The following is a 22,135-nucleotide window of genomic DNA, read 5'->3' on the forward strand; positions in this document are numbered from 1 at the left end:
AACTCCAAAAAGAAAATCTGATGGAATGAGGTGTTATATCAGTGAAGATTCTTGTTTATACTATAATTTTTTGGTCTAATAATCTACACTGTTTTCTAGAAACAAAACGCTTTTCATGTGCTAACCCATGGAAATCCTAGTTTGTATTGTGACTAACTTTATTTCTTGAAAGTATTCTATAAGTAATGCTCACATTACTTGCTTGCTGTGAAAACAGCTCTAAAAACCAAAAATCTCTATTTTTAGATTTTAGTAGTAAGAAAACTAGAACTAAAAGAGATTATATGATCTATCCAAGGACAGAACTAGTAATTGGCAAAGTCATGATTTGAACTCAGGTCTATTTGTCCTTGTCACAATCTCAAAGGTTTGAAATTACTATTTGTTTAACATTAATAGCCAAATTATTTAGAGTTATGTCTTATCTGTAAATGACAAATTACTTATTTTTATTTTATTTTTTAATGTACTTTAAGTTTTAGGGTACATGTGCACAATGTGCAGGTTTGTTACATATGTATCCATGTGCCATGTTGGTGTGCTGCACCCATTAACTCGTCATTTAGCATTAGGTTTATCTCCTAATGCTATCCCTCCCACCTACTCTCACCCCACAACAGTCCCTGGAGTGTGATGTTCCCCTTCCTGTGTCCATGTGTTCTCATTGTTCAATTCCCACATATGAGTGAGAACATGCGGTGTTTGGTTTTTTGTCCTTGCGATAGTTTACTGAGAAGGATGGTTTCCAGTTTCATCCATGTCCCTACAAAGGACATGAACTCATCATTTTTTATGGCTGCATAGTATTCCATGGTGTATATGTGCCACATTTTCTTAATCCAGTCTATCGTTGTTGAACATTTGGATTGGTTCCAAGTCTTTGCTATTGTGAATAGTGCCGCAATAAACATACGTGTGCATGTGTCTTTATAGCAGCATGATTTATAATCCTTTGGGTATATACCCAGTAACGGGATGGCTGGGTCAAATGGTATTTCTAGTTCTAGATCCCTGAGGAATCGCCACACTGACTTCCATGATGGTTGAACTAGTTTACAGCCCCACCAACAGTGTAAAAGTGTTCCTATTTCTCCACATCCTCTCCAGCACCTGTTGTTTCCTGACTTTTTAATGATGGCCATTCTAACTGGTGTGAGATGATATCTCGTTGTGGTTTTGATTTGCATTTCTCTGATGGCCCGTGATGATGAGCATTTTTTCATGTGTTTTTTGGCTGCATAAATGTCTTCTTCTGAGAAATGTCAGTTCATGTCCTTTGCCCACTTTTTGATGGGGTTGTTTTTTTCTTGTAAATTTGTTTGAGTTCATTGTAGATTCTGGATATTAGCCCTTTGTCAGATGAGTAGGTTGCGAAAATTTTCTCCCATTTTGTAGGTTGCCTGTTCACACTGATGGTAGTTTCTTTTTCTGTGCAGAAGCTCTTTAGTTTAATTAGATCCCATTCGTCAATTTTGGCTTTTCTTGCCATTGCTTTTGGTGTTTTAGAAATGAAGTCCTTGCCCATGCCTATGTCCTGAATGGTAATGCCTAGGTTTTCTTCCAGGGTTTTTATGGTTTTAGGTCTAACATGTAAGTCTTTAATCCATCTTGAATTAATTTTTATATAAGGTGTAAGGAAGGGATCCAGTTTCAGCTTTCTCCATATGGCTAGCCAGTTTTCCCAGCACCATTTATTAAATAGGGAATCCTTTCCCCATTGCTTGTTTTTGTCAGGTTTGTCAAAATCAGATGGTTGTAGATGTGTGGTGTTATTTCTGAGGGCTCTGTTCTGTTCTATTGGTCTATAAATCTGTTTTGGTATCAGTACCATGCTGTTTTGGTTACTGTAGCCTTGTAGTATAGTTTGAAGTCAGGTAGCGTGATGCCTCCAGCTTTGTTCTTTTGGCTTAGGATTGACTTGGCAATGCAGGCTCTTTTTTGGTTCCATATGAAGTTTAAAGTAGTTTTTTCCAATTCTGTGAAGAAAGTCATTGGTAGCTTGATGGGGATGGCATTGAATTCTACAAATTACCTTGGGCAGTATGGCCATTTTCACGATATTGATTCTTCCAACCCATGAGCATGGAATGTTCTTCCATTTGTTTGTATCCTCTTTTATTTCATTGAGCAGTGGTTTTTAGTTCTCCTTGAAGAGGTCCTTCACGTCCCTTGTAAGTTGGATTCCTAGATATTTTATTCTCTTTGAAGCAATTGTGAATGGTAGTTCACTCATGATTTGGCTCTCTGTCTGTTATTGGTGTATAAGAATGCTTGAGATTTTTGCACATTGATTTTGTATCCTGAGACTTTGCTGAAGTTGCTTATCAGCTTAAGGAGATTTTGGGCTGAGACAATGGGATTTTCTAGGTATACAATCATGTCATCTGCAAACAGGGACAAGTTGACTTCCTCTTTTCCTAATTGAATACCCTTTATTTCCTTCTCCTGCCTGATTGCCCTGGCCAGAACTTCCAACACTATGTTGAATAGGAGTGGTGAGAGAGGGCATCCCTGTCCTGTGCCAGTTTTCAAAGGGAATCTGAAAAAATAAATACAGTCAGCCTTCCACCTCCACAGTTCCTGCATCTGAGGATTCAACCAACCATGAATTGAAAATATTCAGGAAAAAAGTGCAATACAAAATAATGCAAATAGTAAACAATGCAGTATAACAACTATTTAAATAGTATTTACGTTGCATTGTAAGTAGTCTAGAGGAGTTTTAGAGTACACAGGAGGATATGTGTAGGTTATATGCGAATACTGCACCATTTTACATAATGGACTTGTGTATTCAAAGGTTTTGGTATCTGTGTGAGTCCTGGAACAAATCCCCCAGAGATACTGATGGGTGATTATACTCTAATAGGGCTTATCTGACCACAAATTCCACACCCCAGTAAGTAACCTTTTTAGACTTTCAATGAACATCACTAAATATCCATTCGATATAACCCATGTATAGGGCATTGTAAGGCTACAGTATACTCTTGGTCCTCAATTAAGAAAGGCAAAGATAGAAACTATACATGATAATTTAAAAAATACAAGGCACCACAAGAGGTGTCAAATAAGACATACTTTTTAACTGAAGGGATTAGGAAGGAGTTTATAGAGGTAATGAAATCATGGGTAGGCTTTCAAGATTGGACATAATTCAAATAATCAGAAATTTAAAATGAAATTATATTTTAAGAGGAGAAAAACGTATGAAGGTATACAAATAGGTGTGATTGCTATCCATCCATCTGACATCAATTCCTTCACTAGATTTCTATGAAGAATCTACTCTATAAATACAGATCCTGCTCTTAAGAACTAGTAGAAAAATGCATACAAATGATTACATTTCAATAAAACAAATGTGTTATAATAAAAATTCTCAGTTGATCACCACTTAACTAACACTTAACCAATTTGCAGGATTAACCAGTATTTTCTGTTGTCCATGTAACTCATAGTATGATGGCAGTTCAGGGATAAAATGGAACTTTTAAAAAACAGATGTACTTCTACTGTATCCAGTTGTGTTGTATGCTTACCAAGAGTCAGTTAATTTTTTTCCCAAACTTGTTTATGCCAGTTGTAGTTGTTATGAAATTATGCCTATTATTTAAAGCTATAAAATAGAAGAGGAGTTGTTTCTTTGAACAATTTTGGAAAAGTGAGTAAAATTCAATAGAAGATAATCATTAAAAACTTCTGGCAAGCCATGTGTAGACAAAGCAAATACAAAAGTTTGGGGTGGTGGGGGGAATCAGACAAACTAGAAGGATTCTTACATTCGAGTTACTTTGCAAGAATCTTTAAGTGCATGCTCAACTTTAAGGAAAACAAAACTAATATGAAACATAGTTATGGCTGATACAAGAAAGACTGATTTCATAATCAAAGGCTTTGGCCCTACACAGAAGACTGACACATGAATGTACATTTATGTTTTAAGTTATATTAAAGGATTTGTTAAGTAATCATTTGTTTACAGATCTCCATTTTAACTGACTTTTTGGATTAACCTGCAAACTAGGTAAAAGGGCACCTACTGTTTGAAAATTCGGGAAAAGCCACACAAAGGAAGAAGCCCTTGAGCTGGGACTTAAAGGATCAGTAAGTCTGTTACAGGGAAGAAATAGAAAACAGCATTTCATCAAAGGGAGGTATGAGCTGTACTTAGGAGAATCACAAATAGACTACATACTTCATTAGGGGCAGTTGGCATATTTGGTAATAGGGAGTTAGGTTGAAGATAGATCGTGAGGGTTGTCAGAGGCCTTCAATGCCAGGCAGAGGAATGTGGAAATCATAATATGCAATGCAAAGCTACTGAAAGTTTCTCATCATGGAAACAGTGCAATGTGCACTATGAAAATAACGTTTTAAGAAAGATGAATTTGTTTGTACTGTGAAAAATGGAAGAACTAGAGGGCATGACCAAGGGCAGTGTTGCCTATTGGGAAACAATGGCAAAGATTAGAAGGAAAGTTCTAAGGGTTGAAAGTGGTGGCAGGCAATGGGATTAGGGAGAGAAATGAAGAACCACTGGAAAATGATTAGATGTGGGGATAATGGAAAAGGGAGGGTTGAACGTAATTCCAAGGCTTTGAGCATGTTCAGTGAAGGAAATGATAGGATTGTTATAGAAATCAGGAAAGAAGACCAGGAGAGAGCTGCTCATGAGCAAAACATTAAAGGCTGGTTTTAAAATTAGAGATGACACAAACAAATGGAAAAACATTCCATGCTCATGGACAGGAAGAATCAATATTGTTAAAATGGCCATACTGCCCAAAGCAATTTATAGAGTCAATGCTATTCCTATCAAACTACCAGTGACATTCTTCACGGAACTATAAAAAACTATTTTACAACTCAAATGGAACCAAAAGAGAGCCCAAATAGCCAAGCCAATCCTAAGTGAAAAGAATAATGCTGGAGGCATCACACCATCCAACTTCAAACTACACTACAGGTCTACAGTAAGAAAACAGCATGGTACTGGCACAAAAACAGACACATAGACCAATGGAACAGAATACAGAGCCTGGAAATAAGATTGCACACCTACAACCATTTTATTTTCAACAAAGCTGACAAAAACAAGCAATGGGGACAGGAACCCCTATTCAATAAATGGTGCTGGGATAACTGGCTAGCCATATGCAGAAGATTGAAACTAGGCCCCTTTGTTATACCATATATGAAAAATCAACTCAAGATGGAGTTAAATGTAAGGACTTAAATGTAAAACCCAAAACTATTGAAACCCTCATACAACCTAGGCAATACCATTCTGGACATAGGAATGGGCAAATACTACATGATGAAGACGTCGAAAGCAATTGCAACAAAAGCAAAAATTGACAAATGGGATTTAATTAAACTTAAGAGCTTCTGCATAGCAAAAGAAACAACAGAGTAAACAGACAATCTACAGAATGGGAGAAAATTTCTGCAAAGTGTGCATCCAACAAAGGTCTAATATCCAGATCTATAAGGAAATTAAACACATTTACAAAAAAAAATCACTGCATTAAAAAGTGGGCAAAGGATATGAACAGACGCTTTGCAAAAGAAGACATACATGTGGCCAATAAGCATAAGAAAAAAAGCTCATCATCACTGATCATTAGAGAAATGCAAATGAAAACCACAATGAGACCACCATCTTATACCAGTCAGAATGGCTATTATTAAAAAGTCAAAAAATAACAGAGGCTGGCAAGGTTGTGGAGAAAAAGGAATGTTTATACATTGTTAGTGGAAGTGTAAATTGGTTCAACCATTGCAAAGAACAGTGTGACGATTCCTCAAAGACCTAAAAACAGAATTACCATTTGACCTAGCAATCCCATTACTGGGTATATACCTAAAGGAATATAAATCGTTCTATCATAAAGACACGTGCATACATATGTTCATTGCAAACTATTCACAATAGCAAAGACATAGAATCAACCTAAATGCTCAGACTGGATAAAGAAAATGTGGTACATATACACCATGGAATACTATGCAGCCTTTCCAGGAACATGGATGGAGCTGGAAGCCATTGTCCTTAGCAAACTGACACAGGAACAGAAACCCAAAATACTACATTTTCTCACTAATAAGTGGGAGCTAAATGATGAGAACACATGAACACATAAAGAGGAACAACAGATATTGGGGCCTACTGGAGGGAGGAGGGTGGGAAGAAGGAGAGGAGCTGGAAAAATAACTAATGGGTACTAGGCTTAATACCTGGTGACAAAATAATCTGTACAACATACACCCATGACACAAGTTTACCTAAATAACAAACCTACACATGTAACCCTGAACTTACAGTTTTAAAAGGTTGGTTTTAGACACACTATATAAGAAAATAAGGTATATTAACCACGCAGGAATGGAAGCTGTTGGTGTCAGAGCAGAGAAGAAGAGATAGCCTAACTGAAGATGCACATTTTGGAGAAACCATAAGGGAATACGTGATACTCTTTGCGTTTATTGACCAAGTCCTTGATTACAAACAATATTTGGTAGGGAATGAACTCAAGCTATGTGAGCAGATTTAATCACATACTCTCCCATCCTTACTACTGAACACTTCATCCTGAAGTGATAGAAAGAGATCCTTCCTCTTCCAACTAGAAAGTGGACTTAACCTTAGATATGTTTGCTAGTCAAATAGTTTCTTCTTCTCCACTACAGCCAGCCCTCTGCCTGTAGATATTGCCAACCTTAGCCAAACTTCTCTTCTAAACTGCTTACACAGCTGTCTTTTAAATCAGAGCCCATCTCTTAAACAATGCAGAACATAAATATTTATCCTGAGCCATTATGTACACATCATAGCACAGAAATGTAGCTCATCTGATCTTTTACATGCTACACGCTGATGTTTCTCCCATTTCTAGGATCTTAACAATGACAGCAGTAGATGGTGTGTGAAGAAAAAAGGGAAGATCAGGAGACTTTAACCTGTGGTATTCTCATGTTTAGAAGCAAAATGGGGAACAAAAAGGAAGCAAATAACAATCAGAAAAGTAGGATAAGAATAGTGTAATATCATGGATGCCAAAGGAGAGTTTCAAAAAGAAGGCAATCAATAGTGTCAAATTTTCAGACAATAATAAAAATTCAAAAATAAAAATATTTAAAACTTTCAAAATAAAATATCAAAATATCAAAATAAAATATCAAAAACTTTCTTGGTGCCAGGCATTGGTCCAAGAGATTTTTTTGGGTAAATCTTAACAAAATATCTTATTTAATCTAATATGTCCAAAATACTATCATGTCAACATGTACCTAATATAAAAATTATAGTTTTTTTCCATACTCAGTCTTTACAAACTGGTGCTTGTTTTAAACTTTCAGCATACTCAATTTAGACTAGCCACATTTCAAATGCTTAATAGTTACATGTGGGTGGTGGCTACTCTTTTGGACAGAGCAGCACAGAGAGCTGTGGGAGAATTAAAGGAGATGGTTCATCTCTTTTAGGAGATGCAGAAGATAAAAGTACTCAGCACAGGGGCTGGTAGGTGGAAAACACAGAAGTGTTAGCCTCATCCTTCCCTTACCCTCTCCCGATAATGGTTCATAGTTCTCTGGACTGAATGTGAGCAATTCACTCTGCCTTGTAAAACCCTGAATTCCTCACCTCCTTCTTACTTCTCGATAAAGTACAATGAGGGCACTCTCACCACCACCCTGCAGTCAGAGTACCAACCTCTACGGCCTGAGCTGCTGCAATAGCTCCCCCACATAGTGCCTTGTCATCTGTTTCTACTCCCACCAACCCATTCTCCATTGAGTGGATGGAATGCTTTTTTTTGTGGGGGTGATTTTTTTATTGTGGAAAAATATACATAAGATAGAATGTACCATTTTAGCCATTTTCAAGCATATAATTCAGTGGCATTAGGTACATTCACATTGTTGTGCAACCATCACCACCATCCATTTCCAGAACTTTTTCATTATTCCAAACTGAAACTCTGTACCCATTAAACAGTAACTCCCTACCTCCTTCTCTCCCAGAGCCTTTGGTAACCTCTATTCTACTTTCTGTCTCTTGAATTTTCCTATTCTAGGTACTTCACATACGTGAAATCATACAATATTTTTCCATTTTTGTCTGGCTTATTATTTCTCTAGCATAATGTTTCCAAGGTTCTTCCATGTTGTAAGATGTTTCAGAATTTCATTTCTTTTTATGGCTGAATAGCATTCCATTGTATGTATATTCCACTTTTGTTTATCCATTCATCTGTTGATGCATATTTGCATTGTTTCCAGCTTTTTTGGCTATTTGAATAGTGATGTCATGAACACTGGTGTACCAATATCCAAGAACTTTTTAATGCATTATCTCACTAAATCCTAACAACAACTCTGCAAAACAGATATTATTATTATCTTCATTTTACAGATAGGAAGAAACAGATTAACAGAGAGGTGAAGTCACATAACTGGTGAGGAGTGAAATCGGGATCCAAATGCAGGAATATTATCATTTTATGTATGTCATGATGTGAAAAGGGTTGGGAAGCACTGCTCTACACCAGTGTGCTACAGCTGCCTCGTCAAGATGGTGGAGGTCTGAGAAAGATTTGTTGGATACTTGGGGCATCAGAAGTGACCAATGATAAAGCAAGATCAGCAGCAAGATGGGGATAGTGAAGTAGAGAATAAAGAAATGGTAGCAGTAAAAGGAAAGCAATAGCTAGAAAGTACAGTGGAGTTAAGTGACTGAATTACTTCAAGGTGAAGACTCTGGAGAGTTTACAACAGATTAAAGATTTATAGCCAATTTAAAAAGCAGATTTGAAAACCATCAACAAAAGGACCACAATATAAAAATAAGATGCCTAGAAGGATTAAGTAGGGTCAGGCAGTAGTAATTAATGGGCTTACTTCGGTATAATCCAAAGAGGAAAGATGCCATACTTTCCATGTTAACACTCAGCTTTTTGTGAAACAGCAGAAGTTTACTATAAATACGGATAAAAGGATTGGGAATCATGCTTAATCAGTGGCAGAGCTCCACTTGCTAGGAAGAAAACATTATTCTAAATGACATTTTATGCTACCTTGCTTGTTTCACTCTCTTTGAATCCTTTTTCAAGTATTTGTAGAAGATGATTTTTCTTCACTGAAACTTCAGGATCAAAAACATAAAAAAGGCATTCCAGCATCCTTCGGTAGCTCCTTAAGGATAATTGAAACAGAAAAAGTTTGAGGATTGATTTCACAAAAGCTTAGCCATAGATAAGATAACCGTATGTCCTGCCAGGGATATTTCTCATTGACATGCAATGTTCTAGTGTCATTATCAATAGCTCCCCTGCCTTCAACCTCAAAAACAGGCTCAATGTGGATAAATTATGAGGTCATCCTAGCCATGGGAGATGCATAAAAAGGAAACATTTACTAACAAGGTATATGTATATTTTTAATGCTGTAAACTTTTAAAATAGAAATTTTACAAATACAGTCAAACTTTTTAAAAGTTGTTCCATAAAGAATTCAGCTTCTTACTCTGAATCATGCATATCTTCATTCTCCAAAAACATTTGAAATTTCTGTTGGAATTTTAGTCTCAGAATACGGTTGTTAACTTTAATGACACGTTTTACTTTTACTCCTGTAATACCGTATGTTCTGAAGTCCCAGGCACAAAAACGTGACAGAATTAATTCATAGCAGAAATTAAACCTATGTGGGAATACATACAGAATATACATGAATAACAGATTTTCCTTAAAATGTTTAAGAACAGAAAACTACATATGATAGAAGTTATAGCTCATATTTTGTGTTTTTTACTAAAGATACAGTAATCATATAGTGGCTCTGTTTATTTATTCATTTATTGTACATTTGTTCTGCCTGGAAGACAGGTTGGTTGAGCAATCCTCACTTTCTGAAACACTTTCTTAGCTTCAGGGAAACTACATACGCCTTCCTCTTATTGGCTGCTCTTTCATAGTTTTCTTTGCTGAGTCTTCTCAGACAGACTTTTAGATGTTGAACTGCCCAGGGATAAGCCTTTGGCCTTCCTCTTGCTTCCATGAACACTCTCCCTAGACGATTTCACGTGGTTTCTTGGCTTTATATACATCCTGATAAATTATAACATTTTATTTCTAGTCTTGATCTCTACTCAACTTAGCTGGTTATACCCAGACTTGAATATCCAACTACCTACTTGGTATGTCCATCTGCATGTTAAATAGGTGACTCCAACCTAACACAACTAACACTGCACCCCAAACCTGCTCCTCTGAGTATTTTCCATCTCAGTATATGGCACCACCATTTAACTGATAGCTTTAGTCAAAACCGTAGGAATAATCCTCTCTTTTCTTCCTTAACAGTATCTAATTCTTTTTTTTTTTTTTTTTTTTTTTTGAGACGGAGTCTGGCTCTGTCCCCCAGGCTGGAGTGCAGCGGCACGATCTCCGCTCACTGCAAGCTCCGCCTCCCGGGTTCACGCCATTCTCCTGCTTCAGCTTCCCGAGTAGCTGGGACTACAGGCGCCCGCCACCACGCCCGGTTAATTTTTTGTGTTTTTGGTACAGACGGGGTTTCACCGTGTTAGCCAGGATGGTCTCAATCTCCTGACCTCGTGATCCACCCACCTCGGCCTCCCAAAGTGCTGGGATTACAGGCGTGAGCCACCGCACCAGGCCCCAGTATCTAATTCTTTAGCAAGTCCGCCTGGCTGTACATCTAAAATCCATCCTGAATGTGATCATGTTTCATCATCACCACTGTTACCATCCTAATCCAAATCACCACGATCTCTCATTGGACTACTGAAATAACTTCCTGACAATGAATACGGATGTGAAAGAGGCATTGTCTGCTCTAATGAAGCCTGAACAAGTAAAGCCAGAAATAAAATTTCTAAACTGAAAAGGGCTCTGAAGAGAAGCTTGGGGTAAGGAATGCAAAGGGGACCTACTTAGGCCTTGGGGAAGACCTTTCAGAGACATTAAGATAGTTGATCTGAAAATTGGAGGAGGAGCAGGGGCCAGCTGTGTGAAGATACGAACACTGAAGTGCTTGTTTGCTCTCTGTTGCCCTCACCTGGCCATACGCATAAAATTCCGGTCCTGTCTAGCACAGAACCCAGATTAAGATGAGATTGAAAAACGGATCATTTTGAGAAGGAAGTAAATGATCTTATAATGAATACATTTGCCTTTAATGAAAGATCTAGGTCCTCACCTACATAATCAACCAGGGTCTGAAATGGATGTGAGCTAAGGTCACAGAGGTGAGCTTCCTGATGGCTGGTCTCTCCTTGAGCCTAATATCTGAGCTCCTAACTTAGGGCATCTATATTTCTCACAAGCAAATACTTAATCAATGCAGCCAGGATCTTATAAATTACTTCTCCCCTAGAGTTGAAAGGAGAGCTGCCTAAACCAAACTAATCCCAGAGGAGCTCACAGTCTGGTAGAGGAAACAGATAGGAATAGTGTTGCAATCAAGCATGATGCCTGCTAACCAGTTTAGAGTACCTACAAGTAAACAGCCACATTATCATCTGAGGTGGGGAAGCTACTGCCCCTCCTACAGAGGGATCATTTGCTGGGCCTAAATCTGTCAAATTTCCCCTAAGTAACATGTCCTGGAAGCTTTCTGCACTCTGATAGAAACTAGGGCTGTAGGTGTTTTAGATAAAGTTTTTGCTATATAGTGGATATTGGGCTTGAGGCTTCTCATGAATGGCTGGAAGGAATGAATAAACAATACCTAGCTTCTAGGCTGGTCCCCCAGGAAGACAGGAGCTATGAAGTGTGATTTTTTCATGGAGATTTTATGTTGCCCAGGAATTCAGCAGCTGAGCAATGATGAAGTAAGGGTGAGGTATGTGAAAGCATTCTGGGTGAAGGAAGCAGAACAAACAAAACCACTTATGTGGTGGAGTACTGCGTTTGCTTCAAGAGCAGTGCAGTACACAGTTCAGCTGACTAAAAGATTTGAACAGAAGTTATGATAGTCTAAAACTATACAGTGGAGAACATTGATCTTTTACTATAGGTGAAGAGTCTGCCAATAAAACAAAACAAAAGCCTTTGCAGCTATTTGTTACCTTCCAAATTACATTCAGACTCTTCACCTACAGTAGAGGATTCAATATTCTCCACTGTATGGTCTCTAAACTAATCATAACTCCTGTTCAAATCCTTTAGAGTCAGCTGAACTGTGTACCTTACCCTCATTCATTCAGTGGTACTTGAAGGTATAAACATTCACAATGATATATATCAATGACTAATATATTCAGTTACACAGAAAGATGCCTACACATTTTGTTAATATACAATAATGTGCTCATTTAGCAAATGTAGGCTACACGTGTTTTTAAATGTTTGAAGCTTAATCTAATCTATTAAAATATACTTTATAATCCTAGATAAAGGTTTAATAAATACTTTTACAGGCTTACTGACTTAAATCAACAGTTTCAAAACCCTGTAAAACAGAAAGTTTCTGCTTATGTAGCTCCTTGAGATAGTATAGCATGAAATCTTTATAAAGAGGCAGATTAATTACTGAAAGTCATTATATACACCAAAGCAAAACTGTTGTGTATCTATAAAGTGATATGGAAGCTTCAACTAGTAAATATGTACTGGACTATTAATCCAGCCCCATGCTAGATGTTATGTCTTATAAGGCACACAAAACATCATATCTTCCCCAAAGGAACTTATAGAGTCACTTATATATTGTTTTGTGGTATTTTAAAGGTTTTTTTTTTTTAGTTGTAAATACACTGTATCTATAACCAGGTTGACAGCTTCTCGGGCACAAGGACAGCATCTTTTATGCTTTGGAGCCCCTACTTGATAAATGTTTTGTTTTGTTTTGTTTTGTTTTTGAGATGGAGTCTCGCTGTGTCGCCCAGGCTGGAGTGCAGTGGCGCAATCTCGGCTCACTGCAAGCTCCGCCTCCCGGGTTCACGCCATTCTCCTGCCTCAGCCTCTCCGAGTAGCTGGGACTACAGGCGCCCACCACCACGCCCGTCTAATTTTTTGTATTTTTAGTAGAGACAGGGTTTCACCGTGGTCTCGATCTCCTGACCTCGTGATCCGCCAGCCTCGGCCTCCCAAAGTGCTGGGATTACAAGCGTGAGCCACCGCGCCCAGCCAATAAATGTTGTATGATGTCAATGGGTAACTCAATTGGCGACACATCAGTAAATAATACAAATCTATAATAATAAAGGTATAGTAGCAACAATCCACTCAACTAGCATGTCTCTATAAAATAAGATTTTTTTAAACTGGAAAATATAATAATTTTATTTCATAAAAGAAATGAAGCTAAGAGATAATGACATACAATTAGAAACATGCAGTGTTTTGTTGTTGTTAAAGACATAAAGATAATTTTAACAGAAAATCTTTCAGTCCTAGTTCTACTGAAATACTTTTTATTTAAATACTGAATCCTTAGCCTTAAAAATATTAATAGGAGAAGTCAGTGTTTAAATAAAACAACTAGAAATGTAGCATAGCAATTTAAAGCACTCAGTAGTTATTTCTTAACATATATAAAAGATCAGAGGAAAAGTAGCCAAACTTGCAGTATGCTAAAACTAAAAAACAGTCCTTTAAATTCTGCTAACATATATTTGATATATTCCTTAAAACAAATCAAGGTTACTCTTATTAAAACCAAGTAAACAGGTTAATGCTAATCAAAATCCATCAAAGCTATCTAATTTACTATCAGGCTGACATAGTTATCTAAATGGCTTTTTGGCCATTTTGCTTTTACATTTTTTTTCACTAATCCACTTGTTGCAAAGAGTTTCCTTTGCAATAATTTATTTTTTTATTATTATACTTTAGGTTTTAGGGTACATGTGCACAATGTGCAGGTTTGTTACATATGTATCCATGTGCCATGTTGTTTTGCTGCACCCATTAGCTCGTCATTTAGCATTAGGTATATCTCCTAATGCTGTCCCTCCCCCTCCCCCCACCCCACAACAGTCCCCGGAGTGTGATGTTCCTCTTCCTGTGTCCATGAGTTCTCATTGTTCATTTCCCACCTATGAGTGAGAACATGCGGTGTTTGGTTTTTTGTCCTTGCGATAGTTTACTGAGAATGATGTTTTCCAGTTTCATCCATGTCCCTACAAAGGACATGAACTCATCATTTTTTATGGCTGCATAGTATTCTATGGTGTATATGTGCCATATTTTCTTAATCCAATCTGTCGTTGTTGAACATTTGGGTTGGTTCCAACTCTTTGCTATTGTGAATAGTGCCACAATAAACATACGTGTTCATGTGTCTTTATAGCAGCATGATTTATAGTCCTTTGGGTATATACCCAGTAATGGGATGGCATTTAAAAAGAAACAGAAATAATTTTTAAAAATCCTGTTTGGAGCTGGGCACAGTGGCTCATGCCTGTGATCTCAGCACTTTGGGAGGCCAAGGTGGGAAGATCACTTGAGGCCAGGAGTTTGAGACCAGCCTGGCCAACATGGCAAAACCCTGTCTCCACTAAAAATACAAAAATTAGCGGATGTGGTGGCATGCACCTATAATCTCAGCTACTCGGGAGTCTGAGGCAGGAGAATCGCTTGAACCTGGGAGGCAGAGGTTGCAGTGAGCTGAGATCGGGCCACTGCACTCCAGTCTTGGGGATACAGTGAGACTCTATCTCAAAAAAAAAAAAGATCCTGTTTAGGTTGAGTGAATATAAATGTGCACCCAGTAGAGACACACCATTCAGTTTTTGTACTTGAAAAATCAAGGCCTTTACTTGTTTACATGGGAGCTGGATGAACACCTTTTATATCTTTGTATATAAAAATCAAATAATGTGGTTAAGCAAACAGTAGTAACTGCTGGGCAAATGGATGTACTAATACAAAGGAAAGTATTTCAAAAGGCCTCTTTTTCCCTTGCGAAGAGCTTCTTACACTTTTCCATCAGAGTTCTCCCAAGACCTTTAAGAAGCTTTTACTCACAGAGGTGAGAAAAAAGCCATGTCTAATAGAAATCAGGGGGCTGGGCGCGGTGGCTCACGCTTGTAATCCCAGCACTTTGGGAGGCCGAGGCGGGCGGATCACGAGGTCAGGAGATCGAGACCACGGTGAAACCCCGTCTCTACCAAAAATACAAAAAAGTAGCCGGGCGTGGTGGCGGGCGCCTGTAGTCCCAGCTACTCGGAGAGGCTGAGGCAGGAGAATGGCGTGAACCCGGGAGGCGGAGGTTGCAGTGAGCCGAGATCGCGCCACTGCACTCCAGCCTGGGCGACAGAGCAAGACTCCGTCTCAAAAAAAAAAAAAGAAATCAGGGGACTTGGTTTAAAGTAACCCATAACAATAACAGTTTTTTTTCTGAAAAGTTAGTGTAAGTTTTACATTCTACACTATAAAAATTAGTATTTATTTTGACATTGACTTCAAGTAAAATCATGCTCCAGGGTTATGTGCCAAGTCCATTCTATAGTTTGACATGTCTCCTGGTGTATTTCCATGTACCCAGTTCCTACTGTGTGGCTCTAGAGCAATCTTTCTCTGTTTCACAGGCTCTTCAATTCTGAAAAAATGACTCAGAAATGTGAAAGTGATACTTAACGATGTTTTTCTTCAAGACTTTTTTTAAAGGTAGTTTGAAATTGTGCCCCTCTAATTGAAGCAACACAACCACTTCCTAGTATCTACTAGTAGGCCTTGGTTCTAAAGCCTGGCTGTCTGCTTTCTGCTTGATTCTGGTGTCTCTCCATTTTTGTTGATACAAGCTTTTGACCTAATTCCTGGTATAAGCATATACTTTATGCTAACAAGTAGTGTTCGTGTGCACCCTGACTGTAGCTATCTCTAAACGGTGGGTTCCACTCTGACCACAGACCTACAGAAGATTTGCTAGACAGTCTTCTCCCATGCTGGCAAACTCTTGTTGCCAATCCTGCTTTGGCATTCCTGCTCTGTTCCAGTTTCTCAACTAATATTCAGAATGATGCGCTATATCCCATCCAGAAACAAACACTATAAACATATATAAAAAATTAAAACGATTATAAACTATTTTTTTTCTAAATTATATTCTGCTCTTGGGCTAAGGAAAATTGGGTAAAGAGCAATGATAAACCATTAGGATGTCTTCAAGGTTGGCTCATGGTAATGGCATTAACAGAAATGTATAGGTGGAAAGTAGGTAATTTTCAATTTTCAATAGATGCCTGCCAATTTTCAATAGATGAATATTCTGCATGAGAAATGTTTCAAAAATGGGACATTTTAAGATTTTATAAGTTGATATTCTGGTTGATGATCCTGAGTACTTAAGTTATTTTTAAAGCTATACTAAATTTCTAACAGATTTACCAGTCATCAGATCGAGTGCCTTCTTCAAAATGGAAATTTCCCACAGTCTCTAACTCAATTAACAAAAGTGGGATCAATAAGCCATGACTTTTCTTCTTTTGTTTTACTTCAATATGATAAATTGCTTCAATTCTATTGGAGAGAAAAATACATACAGCTATTACAATGATCTACAAATCACAACATTAAAACTTATGATAGTTTTTTTTTAACTGATGTTAAAACACAAGTCTTCCTTTCAATGGATAAAGAAAGCTTGGTGTTAACAGTTAAACCATGTCAAAGACATTTTGTTTTTGGCAATTAAAATCACCTTTAATTTTGCTACTCTCAGAATATGTGAAGGCTAGAAGACTATCCTTGCTCTACCACTTACAGCTTTCAGATCTCAGACATGTCACTTGGACTTTTTATGCCTCAGTTTTCTCAGTAAAATGGCAATATTCATAGTCCTTCTTCCTAAAACGGCTGTTTTGAGAGTTATATACAAAATACATGTACAGATCTTAGCAAAGAGTCTGGCACAAAGCAAAAACCCAATATATGTTACTATTATTGCTAGTATTATCACAGGGCACACTAACTTATCCAATTAGTGCCTTAGTAAATAAAAAAAATTCACAGTCCTTGCTAAGCCTTCTTGCTTTACATTTCTAATTGATAACTGAGCCTGAACTTGTTTCTACTGTGTATGGGCTTTGCCAGGTCTCATCTATTTGGTGAGTTTATGCACCAGCAGAGGCTCTGTTGTTTTCAGTTTGCAGACACTAGAGCAGTGATATGACAGGAAGCCACTGGGGGGAAGCTTACTGTTCCTAATTAAGAACTGCCTCTGCAAAAAACTGTAAGCCAGCTTTTAACCCATGATGCTTATATGTACTAGGAACTAGTACTAAGAATATATTTCATGCTTTACTTCATACTGTAATTGTTCACACTCCTGAAGAAGGGAACTAGGGTCAACTGATGGCCCAAAACATTCTGATTCTCTCAGTTTCAAATCTGAACAACTAGATAATTAATTAAACATACTCATCTAGTTTTTTGTTCCAGAATGTTACCCTTTCATTCAAGGCATTTAGTTTGGTCAATATCTTCTGTTGAAGACTTGGTTCTTCAGTGACAGTTTCACAACTCTTCAGTGTTTCAGGATCAGTTACTTTACTGTTATTGGATCCATCACTGTGCCCTTTGCCCGAGCCCTTGAGTTCAGCCAGTTCTCGTTCCAACTGTGAAAAACAATGTGTCAGAGAGCAAAATAAAAATAAAACATGGTCTAGGCAAAGTCGGAATTCAGATATTAATTTCTAATGGGATCTATTAAACAAATGTCTAATTTAAATGAACAAAGTGGAAATCTAGGTAATAAACAGGCCAAATTTCATAAAAACATGCCAAATATGTGATTTCAACTTAGGTGCAAATTCGGTCAGCCAGTTTCTCTTGACCAAGTGCCGACCTTAACCACTTCAAACAGGGCAGTCTCTCAATTGAAAATAAGCAAAGCAACAGATTTTCAAATATTTTTAATAAGTTCGCCTCTATTAAAGCCAAAGTAAAATTAAAATAAATACTGATTTTAGTACAAATATTTAAAATTCAAATAACACAATTTTTAACACACCTACTTTTCAATTTTTCAGTATTTTTCAACCACTTTGGTGTTCTGGAAAAATAATAACTATTAAAATGACACAAAAGCATATATATAGGGGTGCACATTTTTCCTTTTGTCTTAGTCTCTTACATGACTCAGCACAGCACTGGTCTTAAGATTTTGTTATTTTGGGGTTTTTAAATTTATCATAATGAACTTTTTGCATTAATTTGGATATTTTAAAAACATTGCATTGAATATTATTTATCTTGATTACTTAAGGTTTTTGGGTACTCCCTTAAATTCTGGGCCCACAGCAAGAACCTCTTTTGTGTAACTTTAATCTCAGCCTTATGTAATTTAAGGATAAATTGTACTGAGGGGGGGCCAAGATGGCTGAATAGGAACATCTCCGGTCTGCAGCTTCCAGTGAGACCAATGCAGAAGATGGGTGATTATTGCATTTCCAACTGAGGTACCCTGTTCATCTCAGTGAGACTGGTTAGACAGTGGGTCCAACCCATAGAGGGTGAGCGGAAGCAGGGTGGGGTGTCACATCACCCAGGAAGTGCAAGGAGCAGGGACCTCCCTCCCTTAGCCAAGGGAAGCTGTGAGGGACCGTGCTACCCAGCTGGGTTACTACGCTTTTCCCACTGTTTTTGCAATCTGCAGATCAGGAGATTCCCTCGTGTGCCTATACCACCAGGGCTCTGTGTTTCAAGCACAAAACTGGGCGGCTGTTTGGGCAGACACTGAGCTAGCTGCAGGAGTATTTTTTCATACCCCAGGGTAACCTGGAACCCCAGCGAGACAGAACTGTTCACTCCCCTGCAAAGGGGACTGAAGCCAGGGAGCCAAGTGGTCTCGCTCAGCAGGTCCCACTCCCACGGAGCCCAGCAAGCTAAGAACCACTGGCTTGAAATTCTCACTGCCAGCACAGCAGTCTGAAGTTGACCTGGGTCGATTGAGCTTGGTTGGGGCAGGGGTGTCCACCATTACTGAGGCTTTAGTAGGTGGTTTTTCCCTGACAGTGCTAAGGAGGTTGGGAGGTGTGGGCTAGGTGGCAAAGTGGCTGTGGTCAGACTGCTTCTCTAGATTCCTCCTCACTGGGCAGGGCATCTCTGAAGGAAAGGCCCCAGTAAGGGGCTTACAAACAAAACCCCCACTTCCCTGGGACAGAGCACCTGGTGGAAGGGGTGGCTGTGGGTGCAGCTTCAGCAGATTTAATCGTTCCTGCCTGCCAGCTCTGAAGAGAGCAGCTAATCCTGACAAGAGGGATTCGCCCAGCACAGTGCATCAGCTCTGCTAAGGGATAGACTGCCTGCTCAAGTGGGTTCCTGACCCCTTGCCTCCTGACTGGGAGACACACCCCAACAGGGGTCGACAGACACCTCATACAGGAGAGCTCCAGTTGGCATCAGGCCAGTGCTCCTTCAGGATAAAGCTTCCAGAGGAAGGAGCAGGCAGCAATCTTTGCTATTCTGCAGCCTCCACTGCTGATACCCAAGTGAACAGGGTCTGGAGTTGACCTCCAGCAAATTGCAGCAGACCCGCAAAAGAGGGGCCTGTTAGAAGAAAAACTAACAAACAGAAAGCAACAACATCAAGATGAACATAAAGGACCCCCACACAAAACCCCATCCAAAGGTCATCAGCCTCAAAGATCAAAGGTAAATAAATCCTTGAAGATGAGGAAAAACCAGCACAAAAATGCTGAAAATTCCAAAAACCAGAATGCCTCTTCTCCTACAAATGATTACAACTCCTCTCCAGCAAGGGCACAAAACTGAACAGAGAATGAGACTGATGAATTAACAGAAGTAGGCTTCAGAAGGTGGGTAATAACAAACTCCTCAGAGCTAAAGGAGCAAGTTCTAACCCAATGCAAGGAAGCTAAGAACATTGATAAAAGGTTACAGGAACTGCTAACTAGAATAACCAGTTTAGAGAAGAACATAAATGACCTGATGGAGCTGAAAAACACAGCACAAGAACTTCATGAAGCATACACAAGTATCCATAGCTGAAATCGATCAAGCAGAAGAAAGGATATCAGAGATTGAAGATCAACTTACTGAAATAAGGCGTGAAGACAAGATTAGAGCAAAAAGAATGAAAAGGAATGAACAAAGCCTCCAAGAAATATGGGACTATGTGAAAATACCAAATCTCTGGTTGATTGGGGTCCCTGAAAGTGATGGGGAGAATGCAATCAAGTTGGAAAACACACTTCAGGATATTATCCAGGAGAACTTCCTCACCCTAGCAAGACAGGCCAGCATTCAAATTCAGGAAATACAGAGAACACCATTAAGGTACTCCTCGAGAAGAGCAACCCCAAGACACATAATCGTGAGATTCTCCAAGGTTGAAACAAAGGAAAAGATGTTGAGGGCAGCCAGAGAGAAAGGTCAGGTTACCTACAAAGGGAAGCCCATCAGACTAACAGCTGATTTCTCTGCAGAAACCCTACAAGCCAGAAGAGAGTGAGGGCCAATATTCAACATTCTTAAAGAAAAGAATTTTCAACCCAGAATTTTGTATCCAGCCAAACTAAGCTTCATAAGTGAAGGAGAAATAAAATCCTTTACAGACAAACAAATGTTGAGGGATTTTGTCACCACCAGGCCTGCCTTACAAGAGGAAGCACTAAATAGAGAAAGAAAAAACCAGTACCATCCACAGCAAAAACATACCAAAATATAAAGACCAATGACACCATGAAGAAACTGCATAAATTAATGTGCAAAATAACCAGCTAGCATCATGATGACAGGATCAAATTCACACAAAGCAATATTAACCTTAAATTTAAATGGGCTAAATGCCCCAATTAAAAGGCACAGACTGGCAAATCGGATAAAGAGTAAAGACCCATTGCTGTGCTGTATTCAGGAGACCCCTCTCACGTGCAAAGACACACATAGGCTCAAAATAAAGGGATGGAGGAATATTTACCAAGCAAATGGAAAGCAAAAAAGAAGCAGGAGTTGCAATCCTAGTCTCTGATAAAAGCGGCTTTACACCAACAAAGATCAAAAAAGACAAAGAAAGGTATTACATAATGGTAAAGGGATCAATGCAACAGGAAGAGCTAACTATCCTAAATATATATGCACCCAATACAGGAGCACCCAGATTCATAAAATAAGTTCTTAGATATCTACAAAGAGACTTAGACACTCACACAATAATAGTGGGAGACCTTAACACCCACTGTCATATTAGACAGATCAACAAGACAGGAAGTTTACAAGGATATTCAGGACTCAAACTTTGCTCTGTACCAAGCAGACATAATAGACATCTACAGAACTCTCCACCCCAAATCAAGAATATATATTCTTCTCAGCACCACATAGCACATATTCTAAAATCGACCACATAATTGGAAGTAAAATACTCCTGAGCAAATGCAAATGAATGGAAATCATAACAAACAGTCCCTCAGACCACAGTGCAATTAAAATGGAACTCAGGATTAAGTAACTCACTTAAAACCCACACAAAAATATGGAGATTGACAACCTGCTCCTGAATAATACTGGGAAAATAACAAAATTAAGGCAGAAATAAAGAAGTTCTTTGAAACCAATGAGAACAAAGAGAAAACGTACCAGAATCTCTGGGACACAGCTACAGCAGTGTTAAGAGGGAAATTTATAGCACTAAATGCTCACAACAGAAAGCTAAAAAGATCTAAAATCGACACCCTAACATCACAATTAAGAGAACTATAGAAGCAAGAGCAAACAAATTCAAAAGCTAGCAGAAGGCAAATAACTAAGATCAGAGCAGAACTGAAGGAGGTAGAGACATGAAAAACCCTTCAAAAAATCAATGAATCCCAGAGCTGGTTTTCTGAAAAGATCAACAAAATAGATGGACCACTAGCTAGACTAATAAAGAAGAAAAAGAGAAGAATCAAATAGACACAATAAAAATGATAAAGGGGATATCACCACCGATCCCACAGAAATGCAAACTACCATCAGAGAATACTACAAACACCTTTACACAACTAAACTGGAAAATCTAGAAGAAATGGATAAATTCCTGGACACATACACCCTCCCAAGACTAAACCACAAAGAAGTTGAATCCATGAAAAGACCAATAACAAGTTCTGAAATTGAGGCAGTCATTAATATCCTACCAATCAAAAAAAGTCCAGGACCTG

General features: G+C 38.4%; 1 protein-coding gene across 2 annotated transcripts in view; it reads right to left on the reverse strand.

Annotated features, from left to right (window-relative positions):
• Positions 1-22,135, reverse strand: part of LRRC9 (leucine rich repeat containing 9) — a 147,941-nt gene that overhangs the window by 96,796 nt on the left and 29,010 nt on the right. For both annotated transcript variants that reach the window (XM_032135105.2, XM_058429537.1), the window contains exons 9-12: positions 17,391-17,587; positions 16,359-16,490; positions 9,529-9,705; positions 9,081-9,198 (exon numbers count right to left, since the gene is read on the reverse strand). In XM_032135105.2, coding sequence (XP_031990996.1) covers positions 9,081-9,198; positions 9,529-9,705; positions 16,359-16,490; positions 17,391-17,587 — 624 coding nt within the window. The remainder of the gene's footprint in view (positions 1-9,080; positions 9,199-9,528; positions 9,706-16,358; positions 16,491-17,390; positions 17,588-22,135) is intronic.

Source organism: Hylobates moloch, unplaced genomic scaffold (assembly GCF_009828535.3).
Source record: "Hylobates moloch isolate HMO894 unplaced genomic scaffold, HMol_V3 SCAFFOLD_16, whole genome shotgun sequence".
Lineage (NCBI taxonomy): Eukaryota > Metazoa > Chordata > Mammalia > Primates > Hylobatidae > Hylobates > Hylobates moloch.